We start from the raw sequence: 23,815 nt of genomic DNA, 5'->3' as shown, positions 1-23,815 counted from the left end.
ATGGCATTTTGTAGCAAGCTTGGAGATACCACGGCACGGTCCTTCAATAATGAAGCGTCCGAATGACATGAGTTCTCTGAAGTCGTGAACACCGTCAAGCAGCATAAAAACCTGCAAAATGTTATGATCCTGTCACTAGTAAATGGATCGGACAAACTGAAATGCCCGTAAATTTACGCTGAACGCTGCCAAGGCGCTCTACTCTACTAAATTATTGTACACTGCGAATTTTTAAGCGAAGCAAGTTGCTAAAAGATGCCTTGTGCCGTGACGTGGATGACAAACGATAATGTCTCATATGCCGACAACACATCTTAGACCCAGACAGTTAGTGATTCCAACAGTGAAAATTATATTTGCTGTTTATTACAAACGTTTCTATAAAATACCAATAAGATAACATGGTTTGTGTTGCGTTCATTTGTTCCTGTTTTACTACATTTGTTTCTCGTTCTTTTTTTTTTTTTTTCTTGTATTTTTGTTTTGTGTCTATGGCGGATGCAGGAAGTCCCTGTTTACCACAAGAATTTTTTGTTCATTTTTTTCTGCTTGTTCTATTTTCCTGTTTATTCTCATTATAATCTTTTAATTCTAAATTTATCATGGGAACATCCAAAATAGGCTATAATCCTATATGAGGAGGGGAAATAATGAATTCAGGGTACAAGAGTTATCCCCACTAAATATAGGTTTTATTCCTAAAATACTCCTCTGAAGGTTTTCAACAGATCACTCTCGCTATATATCGGAACTCTTAAAGGGATCTAGAGAAGACCAATCTTGTGACACGTCCGATTTTCCTTGAGTGAACATTGCTTAATATTAGGTTAAATATTTCGGAAGAAAACTGTCGCCCTCGCTTTGATAAAATGCTTCATTTAACTCATAAAGTGAACTATGTGCGAGTGGCGCGACAAAGTTTCTAACCTTTTCATACCATCACTTTGTTTAAATCTAACTAGAAAGTCTACATTATCTAGTGGATCGAATAAGTTAATAAAGCAATTCCTCTGCCCTTCGTTGTTGGATACAGGACGATTATAAAACCTCTTATCCAACGTGAGCTCATGGAATAATTGTTAAGTAAAGTTCGTCTTCTTCACCATTGTCAGTTCCACTGTTAGATACCAAATTGTCATATTTGGCAGCTGTACCATTGCTGTGTATTGATTGATAATGTGAAATAGCCGGTGGCATCACTTCCAAAGGTTCCAAATATCCATCTTCTTGTGACACATGCTGGTCACGTGGTGTGTCATGGTGCTCAACTTCATACGAAGTGCCCCCCTCGTGTGTCTTTTCTCTCTTGTTTATCAAAGCTCGCGTAAGGCGCCATGTTAGCAGGCCAACTGCAATAAGTAGCACCAAAACAATGCAGGAGAGAGCGATGACAATAATACGGTAGACACTGGATAGACCTGTTACATTAAGAAAGGCAAAGTAAAAAATAGTGAAAGTATTATCACTTTCAATCGAAAATGAATGATTCGGAAAAATAAGTCCAGTATTGGGTTTAATAGTCCCTATGGTCGTCTTGATCAAAATAATGATGATACCAGGCAATAAAAAACAAGATACGCTGTCGGCAATGTAAAGAAAAATATGAGCAACTATGAGTATAAATGTCTTTATAGAGCGGTTTTCATCGTAAAACCAAAACCGAACCAATTACTTTCCAATTAAGCTCCTCAAAACCAAAACCAAAGTAATTGCCTGATTACTTTCGACACTCAATTGAAAACTGCACCAGAGCGTGGAATTTGATTCGGTTTTGCATTACTACGCCAGAAGACTGTGCTTGTGCTGTACTTTTGCCACTTTGTAATCCAATTAGAAGTGAAAATCAAAACCAATCGTTATTAGTTTGCACACGATTTCCCACACTGTGCGTCAGTTTCCTTTATTTACTTCGAGCTTTGATTGGTTCTGTGGGTAATTGTCTTCGTTTTTATTAAGACTGGATCGAATGATTTCTTCAGTTTGGCTTTGCGACATCAAGTTGTAAACCGCTTTATTTTATTGGTGATCTGATACTCTTTTCAAGGATCCATTGGTAGTTAATATTTACAGACTGCTTTACTGACCAGTAGTTTTTAATGGGATTTGCCTTTCCACCCTGAGCATGGGAGTTACTGGACAATGATCTGCCGGCCAACAACCACGTGTTATATTCACCATGCATACACCAACAACAATTGGGCAAGGTTACCCATGCCGGTATACGGATGGCATTAAAATACAAACAAGCAAACAACCATATATACGAAACTAACTAACCAACCACACGTGACTATCCTGTCGACCGACCAGCCAATTAACAACAACAAAAAAAAAACTTGATTAAAAATAAAACGAATAAATGCACTCACCGTCATCTTCCTGTGACATTTCGTCTTCAGTCAAGGTAATTTCGTAAGATGTACTACCGTAGCTGTTTAAAGCATTGCACACGTACACCCCATAATCCTTTGCACTGCGAGGAGTGATGACAATGTTGTCGTTTATAATCTTGATTTCCCCATTCTTTGGCTTCTTGCCATTCTTTGTCCAGGAGTATTTAACTGGAGAATCACTGGTTGCGTAGCAACAAAGAGAACACACTGTGTACCTTTTACAAGTCACTGAGGTCGGACAAACGTCTTTCATTATTCTGGGTGGCACTGGGTGGCAAAAAAAAATTACTTGTAGTATATGGTTGTACTTTTTTAGGGGTGTGTGTAGGAGGGGGGGGTCTTTGGATTGGGTCTAAAGTTTATTTTTCAGTACTACAATACTACAATATAGAATGCTACAATACAGAACTTTGTTAACGTTCTACATGAATAGAAACGCAGTCATTTTGGATAAAAAAATAAGCGTATTGCAAAAATGAGAACCTTTTAACAGGTGGTAAACCAATATAATCACTTAGTACCTACAACTACAACACCACAGAAGAGAGGAATTCCTTGAAGAAGGCATATAATGAAGTTGTCAACTTTCCTCTTGATATGTATTAACCATCTCATGTACACGCAAACCCGCAACCCAAAGATAATAAATGGGAGGCCAGGGGAAGGTTGGCTTGCATCCCAAACCCTTTTTCCTGTATGGTGAACCACAGCTGCCTAAAGGTTTAGCAATTTAAAATAGGAAAACGACTGAAAGCGAGAACAAAACTTATCGACAAAAATACACTTGTTATCTTTATCTAATACGGTGCTTACTAAATCGAATTAATTCATACTTTTGCAATGCCTCGTTTAACTGTTTATTTTTATTAAGATCTAGACGGCCACAACTTACAAAGTAGGATACAGAACAATAATCTTTACCATTATCCATTGTTCTCATAACCTTCATAGAACTCTTTGGTCCATCACCAGCAAGCGAGAAAGCCAACAGTTGAAATTCATATTCTGTGTTCCTATCAAGTCCAGTGGCATAATAAGTGCGAATTTCTGACCCGGTAATAGTTAACGTCGTTGGCAAACCAACAACGTCTTTCTTTTTGTAGAACAGTTTAAATCCTTTGACGATTCCACGTTCGGAGTCTCCTGGAGATAACTGCCACGATGCTCTAATGGTGGTAGAGTTGGTTGCCATCACAGTAAACACGATGGGCGCTTGTGAAGGAACTGAAGTGTTCAAAATTATGTAACATCTTAGACAAACCTATGTAATTTCAGGTAAATATCGACTATAATGCCCTTCAGATATCAGTTTTTCAGTTTTCATTTTTCCTGCTCATATGGACCTTTTGTAAAACCCCGTAATATTCTACAAAATAAGGCACAATGGATGTCAAGCTTAGCCCAGAACCATCAAAAACAAAGGAGAGTCAATCTTGCCTAGCTGAGCTCTCAGTATGTTGGAGGCTTTCTTTTTCTTTTTTCTTTTTTTTCTTTTTTTTTTTAATTAAATAGGGATTGGCAGTAGCACCTCCCACTGGAAGACTCTTCGTCGTTTTGAGGTCTGTTAGTCAGTGTTGTTTATGTCGTGTGACTCGTTTACGTTATCTTTCTAACTTTAAGGTATTTCTGCCAGTCTTGTCGATAAAGAAGCACAACGCAAAAACTGACCAATCAGGTTCAGGATTACTTTTTTCAAGGCTGCTGAAATGTCATTTATCAAAAACAGTTCTTTTCAGAACAACAACAACAACAACTTTATTTGTACTGAGATAGAAATTAGAATTAGATGAACAAAGGTAAGTTAAAATAAAAAGAGTACATGGCTGCCCGAAATAACCTTAATGGGCTAATAACTACCCTCGATACATATATACTACTCCGTTCACACCATACCATTCATCAAAAGTTACAGAACTGATTGGCTGATTGGCTAGCTCGGAGGTGATTAGCCAAGTACTATTCACCTCTGAGCAGCCGAAGAAAAACAAAATGGCTTCCCGTTTCAAATAAAGTTATTCTTAAACAAATAAAGTTACTCTTTGGTCCGCTAGTTATTTAGCTTGTGTGGTATATACTAAAACAATTTTATATTCACCTCCACTTCGGTGAATAATTGTTTATTATTAAATCGGACCCTTTGTACACCGTATCATATTCGTAATAGTTGCAGCTATCACAAACGTACCTGTAGGTTTAAGTACTCCAAACACTTCTACTCTGAGAGCCTTATGAGTCGAGAATTGCGTTGGCTGGAACCTGATAAATCTTGCTCTTGTGATTTCTTTGAGGTTGTGTTTCACTATATCGTTTCCCCCAGAATTACCATTGAAAACCTAAAAAACAAAGTAGCAGCAGCATTGTCACATCCTATACCTGACTTAGGTGTCTGTATACTGCTTTTTTTTTTTCTTTTCTGGTTCATTCCAAGCATTTTCAGTCAGCTTTTTTTTAACAGTCTTCCTTGAATCGGATCGATATGAAAATTACAACAGTAACTGGTATGGATTGGAGTTTGGTATATCGAATTTCATTGAAGCGAAAAAAAAAAAAAGAAAATCGGTCAAACGAATTTTGCGCGAACCAGATGTGATATGAAGAAGTTCATAACCACGTAAGCTATGGTGCTTGACAAGTCGTGGTCTATTTTCGTAAACGAACTAGCGGTACCCGTCAATCTTTTGTCTTTTCTACGCTTTCATCGACTATTAAAGGAGAAGGTCACTCCCCAAATGTATATTTTTTTTGTCAACGCTAATAAAAACCTCGCACTTAGTTTAGCCACTTTCCGAAGTTTCAGCCTCTGAAGTGCAGGTTTTCCTTATGAAATTCTTCTCCAAAGAAGTCCAAAATTCGACATCGTTGTTGCCATTTTGAACAGTACTCAGCAACCAGGCCGCGTTTTCGTGACGTCATTCCGTCAAGAGCTTTTGCTTAAATGGCTTTCCGACAAGCCTTTTAATTACCACTCTGGGTTATGGCTACTCTTGATCAGTATTATTTTGAGCCAAACATGCTCCAAACTCCGAAAATGATAGCATTAAAGAAAGTGAAGTGGATAATCGCTTGGAAAAAATACATTTTTCTGACTTTGTAAAGGATGCAAAGCCAGTTGCAGGTTTTTCTTTTTCCCACCAATTTTGAGTCGGACAGAATGACGTCACATAAACACGGCCTGGCCGCCAAATACAGTTTCAAAATGGCTGCCTCCGTAGTCGATATTTAGGCCTCTTTCGAGACGAATTTCTCCAGGATAACAGCCACTTTGGGGGCTAAAACTCCGGTGAGTAGGAAAGCTGAATGTTTCATTGCTATAGGTCAAGGCAACAAAGTAACCTTTTTGGAGTGACCTTCTCCTTTAATCAACGCAAATTTATCTTTATTTACTTTAAAATGGAAAGGAAAGTCACTGTAAGTAAATTCAATTTTGTGTGTTGAAGTTGTGAGAGTTTTAGTAGACGGCATGTAAGCCGATTCAATGACAAAGTAACTGTTTCGTAAGCAAACCCATTTGTAATTAAAACCAAGTTACCGCAGGAAAAAAAAAATGAACATGTTATTTGTCCGCTTAGGGTCGGTCGATATTGTGAAAAACTGTGACCTCTGCCTTGAAAATTCAGCATTTTCAAGACCCCGGTCACAGTTTTTCACTATACGGTCCTCCCAGCCGGCAAATAACATATATTTGTTATCATCATCATCATCATCATCATTATTATTATAATTACTATTATTATTATTATTATTATTATTGTCATTATTATTATAGTAGATATATCTATTGTTGTCTCAAGTTAATACAGAAATATCCCCTATTCATGAACAACACCCCTTAGAGATCCCCATAGTTAATTGTAGCCCGTTACTCTTCAGTGCCATGAATCACCGTCGTTATTTAGCCTATAGTGAAACGAGCTTGGAACAAAATGCACAATGACATGATAGATATCTGACCGTACATGATACTTGTTTTTCGAGAGGAGTCTTTTTTTTTCCCTTGATTGATGATGCTAGATAGCTAAATAACAATAGTTATCACTATCTCACACGTCATTGAGACAAACCTTATCTGTTTTGTTTTCCTGATAAGTATGCCAATCATTATTGTTTAGTGATGTAAGTAACTTGTACTTTGTTGTCCATTGATCAGCGGTTGACCTTCCTTGCGTAGCCACAGCACAGATAAGGAACTCGTATTGCAGGTCAATTTCTAAATAGTCGTTAGGATTGTTGTTGTTGCTGGGTGACCAAGCACCTGGTCCGTTAAGTCGACCTTTAGACGGTGCATTACTACCCCTCGTTGACGAGGCCGAGAAACTGCTGTCTGGTATAGTGTAGCTGCTTGCCACTCCGATGGCCTGGATTTGACATGCTGAAACGTAATCAAGCAGCCTGTAACGCAAATTCCTATTGGTTCAAATATTTATCGTTGTCTTTATGGATATATTATTTGAGTAACATTTGGGCTTAGTACCAGCAAATGTTGTGGCTTGAGTAGCTTTCTTTTTCATTTAGTTATATTTTCATAACACCACACCGTGTAAGAGCAGTTTTACTCTAAGCACCCTTAAACGATTATAAAATATTTTGTAACTAAGCTAACTAAACACAAACACAGCATGACTTAGGAGCGGGCATCTCGATTATATTGATGCAGGATACAGCGAGCGTTACATCATAATACAGAAAATACAGCAGCGAATAAACAAAACTGAAAGCAAAGTTCAAAGAGATGCCTTCGAGTGGCTCTTGCATAACTAACAAAATCTGAAATCTAGGGATTCATCACATCTGCCGCCTAGAGTACCTCTACAGTTAACACGAAGCATACATAATGAAGATGCTCCAGCGTGATTAGCAAATCGTTACAAAATATATTTTCTTTCTCTAAATTTAGACACTTTTTGTCATGTCGAGGTCGGTAAAATAAGTCGAAAAACGAAAACGTCTCAGTCTAAAATATTCTGTCTGCAGTCAAACAATAATGCCGGACCTTTCAAAATGGTAGGCAATATGTCTTTCTTTGAATAACGGATTAATTAATGGAATGATTCTCCTGCTCATTTATGGGTGATTCAACTGTCGGTTGGATGTACCTCAAACTTGAAAACTCACTCTATCATCGTAGCAGTTCTCCTTAAGGAAAAATCTGTTTGAATCTAAAGAATTGCAATGGTTATACTGATCTATGTGGAAGCAGATGTATAACCATCTTAAATGAAAATTCAAAACATGTCGCCGCAGCTGCTCTCCTTAAGGAAAAATCTGCTCAAATCTAGAGAATCTTTCATTGTAATGGTTATACGTGATCCATATGGGAGCAGATTTAGAGCCACCTAAATCTTTCGAAAAAAAATGAACTTGGCAAATACTTGTATTTTAACATGCTAATCACAAAGTATCATGAGAAAACTGTTGCTATGGTAACCTATCACGGAAAAGACCATAACTTTTTCACCAATGTTTGAGAATGATCAACGAAACCGAGAAGTGCCATTGATAGAACAAAGAAGAAGTGATGAAAAATGCTAAGAGCTGTTATGAGCCTCCTTAAAAGTGAGGATCGGAGTATACAAAATAACTTAGACGACAATGCAGCGCCCTATTCAATATCACCTACATTTCCGTGTTGTGATTTTGAGTGGAACATCCTTCTGGAGGTTCCGGTTTGTTTCAAACGAAGCGAAGCGAATAATTATTCATCCTCTAGTGACTAAGACTAAATGATCAAGCATTATATCAAAAATGTTGTACCTCGTCTTGCTGAATATACTTCGACTTCACAGAGTGTGAGTCGCTCATTGCTTCTTAGACTTCTGATGGTCACGTATCGCCCGTATAAATAGGGACGACAGTAAAAGGATTTACCCACTCCTTGAGGAACGGCGTGGATACTACCACACCTAGGATTAGCCACACCTCCATCACTAGACAATGAACCTTTTTAGAGAAAAAAATCAACGACATTTTAGCTGATTGAAAATAAAAGTGACATAAATTTTGACCGTTACAAATTAAAAGCTACACAGTACATGCAAAATTCGAGATGTTTTTCATACAGAGTTGATCATATTAACAATACTCTGGCAGTTATGTCTATTGTTTCCGCTTGAAAAAGTCTATAAAATAATAAATTAAAGCAATAATGTCACGTTTTTAGTTGCCTTTCTTCCGTGAGTCTCAAGACGTTTGAAAGAGTTTCCGACCGCGATGTAAAGTTAGGGAAGTAACTGTTATTCCTTTATATATTCTAGATATGTCGGCTGTAGAATTTGAACATGCAGTCAGAGGGCGTCATTCAGCTAAAGAGACAGTCTTACTGTTTGGTAAATAGGCGTTTTGAATGCGAAATGTAAAGTCGACCCGATACTGAGCATTTACTTTCTACCCTCTCAGGTTAAACAACCATTCGATTCAATAGCCCATTTCCGAGTTGAACTAAGCCTCTCTATCAAAGCGAGGCCTGGTGCACAACCATTCACATGAAATGAGTTTAATTTGCATGCGAATAAAATATCATTTTCATATGAAAGGATGGGCACCAATACTCGCTTTGAAAAAAAGGCTTAAGGTAATTCGGAAATGACATGTTCGTCGTAGTAGCCTGACCTACCCACTCTGATCTCGAAATTCTCCAATTGATCGCCACAACAGTCACCTCTGTTAACTATGTACAATTCAGACACGGGCTCTTTTCGTCCCAGGTCTATCCTCCACCAGGGTTGATTTGCTCTTTCTGTGCTTGCGCATGCGGATCCAGCATAAAGGCTTGTGTTACTGTTACCATCCACTGCTCTGCTGCTGTCGAAACCACTGTATGTACTTATCTGATCCGTGTGCCGTCCAGATGCCAAGTTTTCTTGAAAATAAAAGTAGAGATCGATTGTGATGTAAGTCACAAAGTACATTTTTAGTTGTATTGTGGGTTTTAGTGGCTAGTACAATGAATTTCGGCCTACCAAGAGTGACCATCTGAATTTGCAAAATAAGGTTGTTGTTGTTGTTGTTGTTGTTGTTGTTGTTGCTGTTGTTGTTATGATAGACTATAAATATCAGTCATATCGAGTTTTGACAACGTTGATATTTTTAACGAATTTAATTCAGCAAAAGCGTCTGCATGAAGTAGTGCTTGATCTTGAAAATAATGGTTTTAAACTGCTCTACGCATTTGCTCAATTCGAATCACTCGTTTGCCCGTTAGGACATGGGATTAAAACTTTGAGCATTCTGGGAAACAGGATACAAACTAAACATTCGTAATTGCCTGTTCTTTATCTGCAAAGTGTCTTGGATGTTTTAATTTGTTCTCGTACCTACAAACTATCCAGTTTCTTTCCTTACCTACCCACCCTACCCTACACCCCAACCTCATCTACCCTAACCCAGCCTATTTTACCCTATTCTACATCGTATTATGCATTACATATATTACATTGTATCGCATCACTTCATATTACAATCAAAATGTACTCAAAAACATGTACTATAAGCTTTGCAAAAGCTCCCCGGAAGAAGAATGTTTTCTTGACTAATGAAAAGAGAAAACTTTGAATTATACTTGCATTTATTCAATCCGCATTCGAGACTCGAGAGGCGTTGGAAATCGTGGATGTAGCCCCCTCGTGTTTAGATAAGGCTAATTAAACACGGAAAAAGTACTCTATTGCTTAATGTAAATACCTCTTGAGTATATCTCCACTTCACAAAGGGTAAGCGTCTCTTGCTTCGTGGTCATGATACCAACATATCTTCCAGTCGTCAGTGGATTCGTGAAACATAGAGCTGATGCTTTGAACTGAATGAAACTGTAGAGTCCCATACATTGAAGATTTTCTGTCACATTTGGGTTGTTACCTGCATTTTAAGACGCAATTACATTGGACTGGCTTCTAAAAGTTTTATGACAATTAATTAAGCTTTGTATGAAGTCTTGGGCATTGTTGAAGTCTGTAGTGTCAACTAACGCGGAAAAATATCAAACAGTAATTGTTTGTTTTCGATTGATATGTTTGCAGCTGTGAATAACAAAGGTTGTAAAATGTAACTAAGTAGTTCAGATTGGACGGGAAAATGTTATCCGCGCCAAACAGGTTTTTGCTTACTCAATATTGACCCTTTATATTTGAATGACTGTAGTAGTGTTCAACATGGCTTTTCATACTTCCCGTATAAATCTGAATTTTATTTATAAGCGAGACTGGATAAAGATAGTCCCTTTGAAACCAATTAACACTGCAAAAGATAAACAGTTTTCAGAACTGTCAAAGTATAGACGGCGAACAACGTAACTAACCAGACCGCTATAATCTTGAGAGATAAGTAGTAGATTGCTATAATAGTAACAAAAGAAAGCTTACTAATGCGGCGCGTTTATTTGCATAACATTGCAAATTAAAGATAAAATAATGTTGCCTACCCTCAGCCAATCACAATAAGTATTTTTCTAGTCATAAATAAAAAAGGGATATCTTAGTATTGATAAATGTCAGTTTCCTTGGAAAAAAAGAATGGATTGCTTTTTCTGCTGTTAGTTTTATTGAAGGCACCATTCACTTTGCTAGTAATGCGAAGGTAAAACAGTTTACTGCAGTTGAAATGACTTACCCAGTGTTATCTTATAATCTTTACTCCTTAGCTGTAAATTGGGGTCTGATGTAAACCTGTTAACGATAAACACCTCGGACACTGGCACGTCATTTGAACCGAGGTCCACTCGCCACCAACTGGGATTGTCTGAATTAGTATGTGAACAGTGTCCATTGTCATAATTAGGATCAGCATTCCCGTCCACTGCTTTACGCGCAGCACCTTCTCTGAGTCCACTACCAAATACGGAGGACTGAGCTGCAGGCTTACCAAGGGCAAGATTCTCTGTCCAAGAGTGAATAAAAATGAAACAAGAGTGAGCTTGAGGGAGAAGAAAATGAAGGAGAGAGAGTTGGTCACCACTCGATAGGCTTCAAAAGAAGCTAAATTTTATCTATATAGTCATGACAAGTTTCACATCGAGCAAACCCTAAAATTCAACGCCACTTCTATTCCGTCTTTCGATATACAGTGCATGCTTGCCAGAGCTAGAGGCATCAACCTCATATTGCTATCCTAGATCTCGTGGAACTCCCAAATTGAATCTGGATTGCATGCGTGCGTTCAAGTATGTATACCGACTGACAGGTTTAAATTTTCGATTGCACCTAAATTGTGCGTGCACTTTTTAAAAGTTTTCAGTAAAGGTGTACTTGGAGAGTATGGTTCAATTCACTTATAGTTTTGCAAATTCCGTGTTTTCACACATGTTGAAAGTAATTGACGCGAAATTCGCATAATCCTTAGGAAAAAGACATGGACTATACAACAAAGAGAAGTTATGAAAGTTACATTTAAGGCCCGGTTCAAACATCGAACATTACATGCGCCGAACCTAATACCAATTTGGGTCGACCCAAGTAATTAAGTTCGGCTGTTGATTCAAACGTCGAACCTAATTTAGTCGAACTTAATTGCAAAAATAAAAGAGACACTAATACAAACGGCGGTTATTGCTGACCAAAATGGCGGAAAAAATGTGGGAAAGACGAATTGTGGAAATGACGAGCTTGCTTTTCTTGCAAGTTCGATCAAGGAGGGTAGAACAAGTCGAAGAAGGCGACTCAAGATGCAGTTAGCCTTTAACAACAGAAGATGGTTTTTGAATTTGTTTTGCCTTCTATTATTGCTTATTCCCAAAGAAACATCACAGTTCAACTGTGACGAGGCTCGTCCAGTTCGTTCCTGTCGTCGGTTTCTTCAAGATTCATTTATTTTGTCATTTTCTCTCAAAAACATGACTCGTAGTACGCCACCAAACTGCCTCAGTGCTTTCCAACCCGCTACACTCTTATCTCTTTTAAATATGGAACACCGCATACAGAAGTGGTTTATGCACATCAAGCTAGTATATTTCGTGCTTTCGAAGCAAGAGGAACACATATCTTCCCGCTCTTCCCGCCGTTTTGTTCCAAAAGTTCAAAACAAGCTGTGTACGCATGACAAAAATGGGAAACATGCAGAACTCTGGGTAAAAATTAATTTATTTGCTGTATTTGTAATGTATGCATTAGGTTCGGTACATGAAAAGTTCGACGTTTGAATCGGAGTCTGTCCGTAGTCGAACTGACCGACTGGCCATGTTGAACGTAATTCTCGGGTCGACCCAAATAACTTGTGTCGAACTTAATTGATTCAAACATCGATCTCGTCATGTACTTAATTCGGGCTATTAGGTTCGGTTCATGAAAAGTTCGACGCTTGAACCGGACCTAACTGTCTACCTGGCTCTAGTTTCGCTCCAAAGACTTCTGTTCTCATACATATACTGTTATGGTGCGTTTTCGGAAAGAATCGCAAATACTTCGCTAAGACTCCATCATCGAGAATGTGTTTAAACTCAGAATTCCTGTCGTCATTTGCTTTGAATAACTGCAAGAAACCAACCAAAACATTGCTCATTTATCAGTATTTTTTTCACTGTGTGTTGAACTAAGTTATAAATACGTTCTAAGGTTTCTTTAGTTCCAGAACACACCAGACACAAGCGCAAGCTAGGTACATGCCCTCCAAGGTCTATAGTGCCTCTAGGTCAAAGAGGTCAAGATATTACTTCCATGTGAGAACCAAATGCTCATTGGAAAGTATTATAACTTGTCGGTACATCTAGGACTGGCCTCTAGGTATTTTTATTTCCCAAAGTAAAAGATGTCGATAAAAGCGCCTTATCGACCTTAAAGTATGATAATGTACTATCTGCTTAACCCATATAGAACGTTTCAAGGCCACCATGCATTTATCCAGATGTATACAACTTTACATTTTACCTTCACGTGCCCAGCTTCATCATAATAATCTTTCCAATGGGACCCATCTGTAGATGACTGTAATGTGTATGTCTCAACCCACTCATCTTCTTGTGAATTTCCCTGAGTTGACACAGCACAGATGACGTGAAGTGTCTTCAGATCAATCTGTAGATATGGTCTCGAATCGCTTGCTTCTGCGCACCAGGAGGATCCTGCGGTGTAGCCTAATCGACCATTCTTAGCTGATGTGCGAACACTTTGAACGGAAGAAGCAGTTATCTTGTCGTCTGGAATTGATCCACTTCTAATACCAAGATCTAAATCATTGCAGCTTCCTTGTGTTGAAAGGGTAATGATCATATTGACAATTTCAGTACCAATTCATTTTGGGATTTATAAAGAGGATAATACGTGGGCGCAAGTAGATATAAAATTTATCTTCGAGTGTTGAACTTGATATATAGTTAAACACGAAATATACAAGCCATCAAATATTACTATTATTATTATTATTATTATTATTATTATTTAGCTCTTATTAACCGAGCTGGAGGTCTGTATGGGAGAATCTTGACCGAGGTCGTGAGTACAGACCGAACGCAGTGAGGTCTGTACACACGACCGAGGTCAAGATTCCCCCATACAGATCGACTTAGCTCGGTTAATAAGATGTTTATTATATGGCAAAGAAGAATACTTTAATTCGTTTAATGTAACTGGTTTGCTGACATTTCGCTTGCGAACGGCGATGAGCTTAACTTAAACCTGCCGAAATTTGCTCGTCCACTTTACTTTTTTTTTTTTTTTGTCATCAGGCTTTTTGGCACTTCCATAAATGATTGAGAAGAAAATAAAAGAAAATGGTGAACAAATTTAAGACGGCTTCCGCTAAACATTCGAGCAATAAAAACAAAAATAAAATTACCAAAAAAGCCTCATGCGAGGGAGCTCTTAGGTGTTGCCGAGTGTTGACATCTGATAACACCTTGGGAGTTAAGATTTTAGTCACGCAAAAACACAATTTTTGCATAACTCCGCAAGAAAACAAAAACCTTTAAAAATATTTTCTTGTTCAGAATTGACAAAAACAAAGATAATGAGCTATCTTCTGGCAGCTTTTTAAAATATTGCAAAATTCGACCCCGAAAAGGTTATCAGTGCCCTAAAAATGCACGTTTCACGTCAATTCAAATCAAAATATCACCGCTTTAAGCATCTTTACGAGGTTGGACATTAACTTTCTCGAGAATGCTCGAGAATTTAACCGCGGTGTCACTTTGAGGAATGAATTAATGTGAGATGTTATAAATAGTATTCAAAATGTTACCGAGATACGGGTAGATTTTTAATAAATTTCTGTCGCATTTACTGCTCAATCTTTGAAGTGACTTTAACTAGAGTTAAAGGGTCAAACATGATATCAAACATACCGTCATCGCCTGGTAATCAAAGTTTAATTACAGTAATTTTCATGGCTGGAAATCCTTGTAAAACACCGCAGTTTTTATGATAAAAAAAGGTAAACTGAATTATTGTGTTTAATGCCTGTTCACAAGTTGGCATCGAAAAAATGTTGTCGTATTTACGGAAAAGGCGTTTTTGTTGCGGATTTGACGTCATTTGCTCACTACATGGCGTCGTCCGGCTTTAACAGTATTCTGTCTCGCCGTTAATAATAGGGATTTCCTGTAAATAATCAACGACGGCGACGCCGAGGACAACGATATTTTACCTACGTATCTCCCAGTATTTTGTTTTTCACTGTCAAAGCTATCGTAAAATCAAATCGGCGACACAGCGATAAGTTTAAAATAGACATCGTGGTTCACGTCATCTCACGTTGTTGTTTTGCACTGACGATAAAGACATGCACCAAGAATTATGACGCACGTGACTAGCCATTGCCTTGCTGATCAAATCTTTTGTTTACGGACGTTCCTGTTGCCGTTGCCGTGGTGGTTAACGTTTGTTTTCAAGCTCCACCCGATCCATTAATTTATAACATAAATATTTTAAGATAAAATGCCCAATTGGATTATACATGAAAATGATCGCAGAACAGGAAAAGCGTGCCTTAATGGACCACTTTTGACGATGTAACCCAATCATGAACAAGTCCCTGTAATTTATAAATATAAAGAAAAAAGGCATATTTCCAAAGATCATTTAACCTTGTCTAATTTAGTAAATATGCGAAGTTTTGTAAAAACTCGTTACAAATTCATGGAAATGTCGGACCCCAAACCTACCGATTTTGTCAAAGTAATGTATTCCAGGGGGCAAGGGCATGCACCCCGGCATACGTTTTTACATTGTTATTTTTTTGGTTGTTTGAACGGAAAAAACCGAAAGACATTACTTCGTGCGAAGTGGCCATTAACGATTCGAAGTCCTATATCAAAGCAATCGTTGTGTGACCAAGCATGTAAATATAAAAACAATATCCTTTGTTGCTAAGACAGGAATGTAAATAAGGGTGCGTTCCTTTGGGGTGATCTGGGTCAGGATCAGTGATCCAAGATCACTCGGATCATAGTTCATCAAAGAAACCGATGAATCCGTGATCAGAGTGGATTCATCTGAACCTTTGATGCACCATGATCCGAGTGATCTCGGATCACTGATCCTGATCCAAATCACCCCAAAGGAACGCACCCTAAGCTACACCATTAACTATTCAATGGGAAACTCACATAACTTTCAATATCGTTCTTGGGTAGCCACAAAAATCATTTATCCGGAAAAGAATGTCGCTAACTAATTGCGTATAACGATTATAAGTAAATACCGTTCAGTTATCTGAATTTCATGTAGAACTGAATCAAGTAGAAAATGTAGAAAATATATATTTGCAAATTAAAGCGTTGTTATCTTTTACATAAGGTTTTTAGAAAAGCTATTCCCCGAAAGATCAAATCAATACCACAAATACTAAAAATCGGACCACCTAGTCAATAAACGACATCAAGTAAAATTCCTGTCCTCTAATAGACCAAGAAGTTCTTAATCATAGAAATTATGCGCAAGATCCATTTTTTAAGTTATCACGTTGTATCAACAGGTGTTGTTGAAAGCGTGGTACATGAGAGACCAAATTATAACAGACTTGATTCGTGTTCAGGGATTGCGTCATGTCGCAAACAAAAATTTAATCGGAAGGTTCTGAATACGTTACTGCATTGAGATGCTTGAACCAAACAATATCATTCTACTTATCGCCAAAAAAAAACTGTACTCACCGGAAACCAAATGGAGACAAACTGCGAAGAACGCGAGCCTTGAACAGAGTACGGGACCCAACTTTATCCCCATGCCTTTGTGACTCTATTTCACTCACAAAATTGTAGATTTCAAAAAGCTGTTATCCTTTCTTCGATACTGGCAATGGGTATTACAAGGGAAAGAATGTGCGGTCCAGTTATCATTACGGGCGCTGGAATTCAACTCTGAACTTTCCTTGCTCAAGTACCCTTGCTGCTACAAGCGGATTTGTTGTCGTTACGTATTTCCGAGTTCAACATTAGTGTTGCACGCTTTGTCAATATTCAACTGGTCAGCAGTTTTCTACCAGTTAGGATTGTTTCTTTTCTGTTTGCAAACTGTTCGTTCACTCGGTGTCGCAATGTTCTTAGTGGTCCTTGGTAAGACGAAATAGGGGTGCTAAACATGTTGATATTTGTACATATCTCTCGCGATGACGTGGGTCCGGTATTGATGTCCTTGCAACCAAAAAGCTGACATCCGGTAAGGCCTTTAAGTCCGGAATGCAATAATGCTAGTGAGTCACGAAAGGAAAGAAAATTGCTTTTTTCTCACTGGTCAAAAAAGCTAAGCTCTGCGTGTCGGAAACGTCATGTTAGCATGTTGCGTGACAAATACGGCATGGCGATTTCACATTGATGTAAACTGAGCTAGTAGATAAGAATTAACAATTACCGGAAATTCCTGTGTGACCAAAACTAAGATAGCTAATACAAGAATAGGATCGAGTAGAATTACGGACAGTTCGAGAATTGTACTTGATGTGATTAAATGGTGACTGTGTGATTAAAATACTTCTAAGACATCTTGTGACTTTTGGAGAGCACTAAAGTAGAGGGGACATTCTCCAAATGCGCAGTGCACATGTCGTTCCGAATTCAACAGTTAACAGAATATATGAGTTGTATGTGACTGTCAATACACGCTGCCATTTATGAAGTCTAAAAATAAACCTTTGAACAATACAGTATTTACCTCTGTTTGAAGGGCTTTTCGTCAGAATTATTTCCGGACAGGAGTTACAAGGGGCTGGGTTGAAATCACTTACCATATTAGTAAAAATAAACAAACTAAAAAACAAAAATGTCATCACATATAAAATACATGTAATCGCTTTTCAGGGAGAGGGAATTCCAAAAGAAGAGTAGAGGAGTACTTTAAAATTAAGAGGGAGCTATGTAGAACTTTATGTAATTAAGTTGAGAATGTACGAAGGGACATTTGTTTTCGAACTGTTGCTTTTGTTTCTATAACGACTGTGTTTTCCTTTTTTCTATCGTTGCTCTACACATGAACCGACAGCTTCAATTAATTATCGTGTATAAATAAAAATTGCTGTCATCGTCATTATCATGTCGTATCGGTATTTAGTTGGCAAAACGTGACACTTGCAACATATGTACTTGCACTAGAAAAATTACCAGGAACAAGTTACAGCGACCCCTTAGTTCCCTATCGTGTGTGCTTATACCTTTCAGGTTACTTATGCATTTTCTTGTGTGCGCACGTGTTGCGATGATGATGATGATGATGATGATGATGATGATGAATTCAGTTGGAAATCGTATTATGTCAATTCTCACTAAATAACAATGTTAATTCAAACCCCAGTTGTGACGTTAGAACTGCATGGTGCTTATTACGCAAAAAGAGGACCTGATTTGTATTTCATTGTTCGCCATCACAGTTCTTTGTCTTCACGTGGCGTCGTCAAATTCTACTGAATCTGAAATCGTAAGGATCACTGAGCATTTATAACTATCGGCCAAAACACACATTTTTCTTGCAAGCTTTCAGCCTAATAGCATCCTTCGGTTTGAAAGTGCGGCATTAACATGACACTACAACAAGATGGCCGCGAAAAGGCTGTCGTGTCATCCATATTCAATGCAAACGAAACACCAAACATTGTATTGTACGGAAAAGGTATACGTAGTCTAAAGGTAAATCAGAGCGTACCGATTGGTTCTTTATCGGTCGGGATCTTGCCATACGGACCATTTCCTTTTCGTTTCTTCTACCATATAATATACTACTGTGTTAAACTGTAGCTTGCTCGACCTGTACTGGGGTTTGGCCCTCGGTCGTTTTTGTACGTTCTGCAACGTACTACCTCTGGCTAATAGTCCCCAGTATGACCCGCGCACTCGGTTAGTAAGAGGCTGGTATCATCTAAAGACTTCTGCCACAGCAAGTAAGCATGGATGCGAGTGCGTGGCTGATGGCGTCTGGGTAAGTGCATTGATCGCTCTCATAATCACCTTAGGGGGTTGCTATTGCGAAATTCTAGATGCTACCCAAGCTCCACTTCAGTAATAATCAATTTAAGATTTATATATTTATTCGCTATCTTTCAATGTTTTTGTTTCAAAAGAGACAGAACTATCTCTTTTTAATGCAAGCTCATCGTAGTTGCGTTTGACTAGAACTGAAATACAGCGAGCGAAATTCGATTAATGAATTTTTACATCAAGTCTCACTTTAATTGTTTTCGAATTTCATTCCCCGCTTTTCCGCTTTTCCTCATAAATTTTCGTTCTTCCAAAAAACCAAAACAGGATGCACTTTGTTGACCAGCAACTGACACTAATGCGCTTCATTCATAACTAAAGATACATCTCAAAGAAAAAAGAGTGCTGAATGCTAAGTTCAAGATCGAACTCAAAGATAAACGAAACAGTAATAATTTCCAATCGCTGGGAAAGAATGGACGCTTTATGAATCCAGCGAACTTCGAAAAGTTTCAAAATGATATCTTCGGAGAGTTTTTTCACCAGTAAAGTGACCGTAATTTCACAATATCTTTTCACCTCACGGAGATGTTTGCCGTTAGGCGATCAGATGAAAATATATGAGCTTTATCAAAAATGTCACCCAGCATGCCCTGCGAGACAAGTTCAACAGCACCTGACTTGCACTCCGCCAAAAGCTCAATTCCTGGCATAGTATAAAAATTGGACTGGACTCTGTCTGCTGGTTCCTTTAAATTTTTAAGATCTGTGTAAACGGTTCTCAAACGACTCGATTAACAAACCGCAGTTAACGCGGCGTACATTTACTGAGTAACGGTATTAAGACTCTTTCGCAAAACCGACATCTCCAGCATTAACACATTAAATATTACAACAACATAAAAACCACACTTTTTTTTCGGACAACCAGAATTGCCACTTGATTCACTCTCAAGTCTTTACATTCCTTTAGTTTACAGCTGCTACAGCTGGAGAGGACATTTGAAACACAAAATAAACTGTCTCGTTTCTTTCTGTCCCCAATAGTAAACCAGTGGATTGAGGAGAGAGTTCAACATGGCAATCGTAGCGAACCATGAAGCAGAATAAGGAATGTTCAGTTCTGCTACAGTTAGTAGTAGGGTAGCCTCGGGCGAGAATCAAAACAAAACTGCGCCCACGTACTTTCTGTCTTCAACAGTAAATCAGTGGATTGAGAAAACAGTTCAATATGGCAATCATATTGATCAATTGTACCGGACAAGGAATATTCAGTTCTACTATAGCTATGTACACTACTTTTAAGTGGTGTACATTTTCCAACATTGATTTTTTTCTGAGACTTTTACCACTGTAAGATGATGAGTTTGGGAGAGAACATGCCTAGAAGAACACCCGAAATCTGAAAAAATCGGGCTTCGTTAGCGAATAAGGCCAGTGTCTGTAAGCCCAAAAATATTGCAATTTAATCTTTGAAGTGAAATGTTCCCTGCCAAATATTGTTTAAGTAGACCTAGTAAGTGAATTTAGTCAACTAGTGAGGGTCCTTAAAAAACAAGTTCGCCGCATTTAGCGCCCATAGTTTCACGCGCCTTGCAGCCGCAAGATGGTAGGATTCGATGTCCCGTGGACAGAAATCTTGATTTTTTTTTAACTTCCCACATTGATTTTTTGTTCAGTTTTGGACATTATGGAGATAATTGTAAATAAAATCTGTTTCTGGAAAGAGAAGTAGGGGTCACCGAATCCCATAAAATCGTTAAATCCAGGCTAAGCTATAGCAATGGCCATCTGCCCTATCATTGTATTACTTAGCGCGCGCTCTTATGCATGACGTGGCGTGTGAATTTGGGTGCGCAGTAAGGATGCGCAGAAACAATTAGCGCGAATGTCCTTAGAACTGTCAAAGCGGCCGTAGGTGAAAAGGATAACAAAACAGCACCGACTACATAAACAGTTGTCCCAAGTGCTTTTCTATCTTTGAAAAATCTTTCCCCTCTACTTGGGGTAACTGTTAAGCTTTGATTACATTTTGCTGAAGAACTTTTTCGTGTTAAAAAAAAAGGCAAAAAACAAAGACAAAAACAAATTACGCCCTTCAAGAAACGGAAATAATTTTTAGTTCACTATTCATTTCACCTTGAGAAATGATTGGCGTTCGGCGATGAAAATAAGCTCGTTCGAAAATGTCACCCGCTATGCCTTGCTATTCGTTTTCAATACCGCCTGACTTTAACTCCAAGAAAGGCTCAATTGCCGCCTGAACCCGGTCTGTTGTCTGCTGCTATATTTGCATTTTATTTTTTCTTCTTGGTTTACTTGAAGTACCAACGAATCCATGTAAGATCAGCTGTAGGTGCACTTGTAAAATAAAAAAACATATTTTATATGTAAGGGAAGATTAGTTGGTTAGTTGGTTTGTTAGTTGGTTTTGCTGTCATTCAATATAAATTGCAGAAGCATCAGACTAATATTAGGACTAGGGTGAAACTGATTTAAGACTTGCGGTGACTTGACTCGGCAACGCTACCCTTTATGACAACTTTGAAGGTTTAATATTAACGAACATATTTTTCACCTGCTAAGGCCTTCGAATGTACAAAGTATGCGCAAAATTGAACAGTGAGTCGTGTCCGCGATTTCTTTGATCTTTACTGACATTTAATAAGGACACCCAGTGTGGGAATCGCGTATGTCTTAGATAGGACCACGTACATATTGTTGACCTAGCAATTATACATGTATATTGAATTAGATAGTATCGATTTCAGCGGCGAAGTCTTTCGTTCCTTTAATTTATAGCTGCTACAGCTAGAGAGGATATTTGAAATACAAATTGTCTCATTTCTTTCTGACGCCAACAGTAAACCAGTGGATTGAGGAGAGAGTTTAACATGACAATTGTGATGATCCATGGTGCGGAATAAGGAATGTCCAGATCTCCTATGTAAGACAAAATTGTTAAAACAGCCCCAGGTGAAAAGCATAACAAAACAGCGCCGACTACATAAACAGTTGTCTTAAGTGCTTTTTTCTCTTTGAAAAATCTTTCCATCTCTTCTTGAAGTAGCTGTTCTGTTTTAATTCTGTTTTGCTGATGAGCTGTTTCCTTGTACAAAATCGCGTAAGACATCACTGTGAAAACGATGCAAGAAATCATGACGATAAATGATATCACGTTACCTATTTTTTTTCCCATCCCGTCATTAAATAACTGATTGACAAATGTCTGTCTAAGAATTGTACAACATAAAGCAAGAACCCAAAACGCAGATACTACCACCTTAATGTTAAGTGTTGTAACGAGATAAGGATACACAGAGGTATATTTGATGCTTATTAGCCTCTCACAAGTGACTAACATCAAATGGAGAGCCGACGAAAGAGTAACTGCAACTAAAAACAGAATGTGGAGATTATAGATAGCATCATTGTTTATCCCACCAAGTATCTGTAATATCCCCCAGATTATGAAAGTTGGCTTGACGAGGAGACCAGTTAATGTATCCGTTAACGCCAGGCAAGCGAGTAAGATGTTGGCGTAACTCTGAAGTCTTGGTCTTCTTTTCACAGCCATTATGACCAACAAGTTGAGAGCGACAGTAACGGGGCAGGTAATGCTGTTAAATATGATGGTGATGATGTAGGTAACCTTGAGTGGAACGTTAAGAGCTTCGCCGTCCTTGGTGATATTTGTTACCGCTTGGGAAATGTTTCCTAGATTTGACGCGGACCGGTTAGTCATTTTGAGTTGAAAGAAAGTTTGATAACCCGGTACAATCGCCCTCTAGTTTTATATCAGATTTACGTTGAGGAAAACTGGGTGTTAACTTGGAGCACATCATTAAATTTCCTAGATTATAAGTCTATATTGTGCCTTTGATACGTTTTGAAAGCCGACGAGATTAATAGCTTTATTCTATACAAGCCTCATTTTAAACTTAGATATTTCAGTTCTGCCCTAAGCTTTTTGATTAACTCATTGTAAAGTTTGATAGCGCGGTACAATCGCCTTCCAGTTTTATATCAGATTTATGTTGTGGAAAACTGGGAGATAACTTGGAACACATCATTTCTAAAAAGTACATAACCACAATAAAAACGGTGGATTTATTTAAAGAAAGAAAGAAAAATTAATTAAAGTTTGCCGAAAGGGTTTCAATAGGAGAATATTTCTCTTTTTCTAGAAGAATTAACATTTGCGGCTCTCAAACTTAAAGGTGCTTAACTGTCATTGTAATAAAAATTAACAAGGTATAATTGTTGATCCTCTGTTCACGTAATAGACACCGAATATGCAGTTGTTTTATACCGATAACACAATATAAATAAAATAAGAAATAGTAAAAAGAAAAATGAAACAAGAAGTGAAATAAAATCCCTCTGAAGGAATCTACTGACTACCATGCTTACATGTTGTGCAAAAAGTGCATGACGAATCAGTAATCCGTTTAGAAAACATCAGCATGTGTGAGCTGCTATTAATTAATTTTTTTATCCGGGTGAGTTTGCCAAATCTGAAGAGGATTAGAGGTACATGAATTTTAATGTCTGTATGTAAATATGTATTCTGTGACCAATATGTTTGATTTTTCTATTGCACGTTCCTTAATTGCAAAGATAATTTGAACCTTTCATTTGTTCATTATATTCACGGCGTGAATTTGCTCACGAAATCGAAAAAAAGTCGAAATTTCTTTCTGAGTACCACTTTTGGTTGTAGGCTTTTAACAAGTTCCTAAACAATTTTGTCTTCTTTTTTTATGAAAAAGTCATAAATTATTCTAAGGAACCTAATCATTCTTATTAGCAAGTCTTAGTTCTGCCCTAAGCTTTTTTGATTAACTCTTTTTAAAGTTTGATAGCCCGGTACAATCGCCTTCCACTTTTATGTCAGATTTATGCTGTGGAAAGCTGGCACATCACTTAATTTCTTAGATGATAAGTCTATATTGTGCCTTTGATACCTTTTAAAAGCCGACGAGAAATAATGTCAAGATGTGTTTTTTTTAATAGCTCTATTCTATACAAGTCTCAGTTTAAACTTAGATATTTCAGTGAATCATAGCAACGCTAATTTATTTAGGAAATTGGGAAG

General features: G+C 37.9%; 2 protein-coding genes across 2 annotated transcripts; both read right to left on the bottom strand.

The window, feature by feature from the left end:
* Positions 1-344: 344 nt before the first annotated feature.
* LOC110064808 (uncharacterized) lies at positions 345-17,175 on the bottom strand. The gene is made up of 12 exons (XM_089285776.1): positions 16,465-17,175; positions 13,244-13,560; positions 12,701-12,848; positions 10,995-11,261; positions 10,071-10,244; positions 9,004-9,249; positions 8,145-8,330; positions 6,455-6,762; positions 4,579-4,726; positions 3,315-3,617; positions 2,370-2,660; positions 345-1,418 (listed from the first exon to the last, which is right to left on the bottom strand). Exons 1-12 carry the CDS (start codon positions 16,535-16,537, stop codon positions 1,066-1,068), a joined length of 2,814 nt encoding a protein of 937 aa, XP_089141902.1. The 5' UTR covers positions 16,538-17,175; the 3' UTR covers positions 345-1,065.
* Positions 17,176-21,351: 4,176 nt separating this feature from the next.
* On the bottom strand, positions 21,352-22,528 carry LOC149115028 (trace amine-associated receptor 8c-like). The gene has a single exon (XM_089285814.1). The coding sequence runs from the start codon at positions 22,460-22,462 to the stop codon at positions 21,509-21,511; it is 954 nt and encodes a 317-aa protein (XP_089141940.1). The 5' UTR covers positions 22,463-22,528; the 3' UTR covers positions 21,352-21,508.
* Between the last annotated feature and the right edge of the window lie 1,287 nt (positions 22,529-23,815).

Source organism: Orbicella faveolata, unplaced genomic scaffold, assembly GCF_042242905.1.
Source record: "Orbicella faveolata isolate gen_17 unplaced genomic scaffold, um_ofav_v1 contig_13, whole genome shotgun sequence".
In the NCBI taxonomy this organism is placed as follows: domain Eukaryota; kingdom Metazoa; phylum Cnidaria; class Anthozoa; order Scleractinia; family Merulinidae; genus Orbicella; species Orbicella faveolata.
The sequence above is the reverse complement of the archived record's forward strand: the minus strand, read 5'-3'. Positions and strand labels throughout refer to the sequence as shown.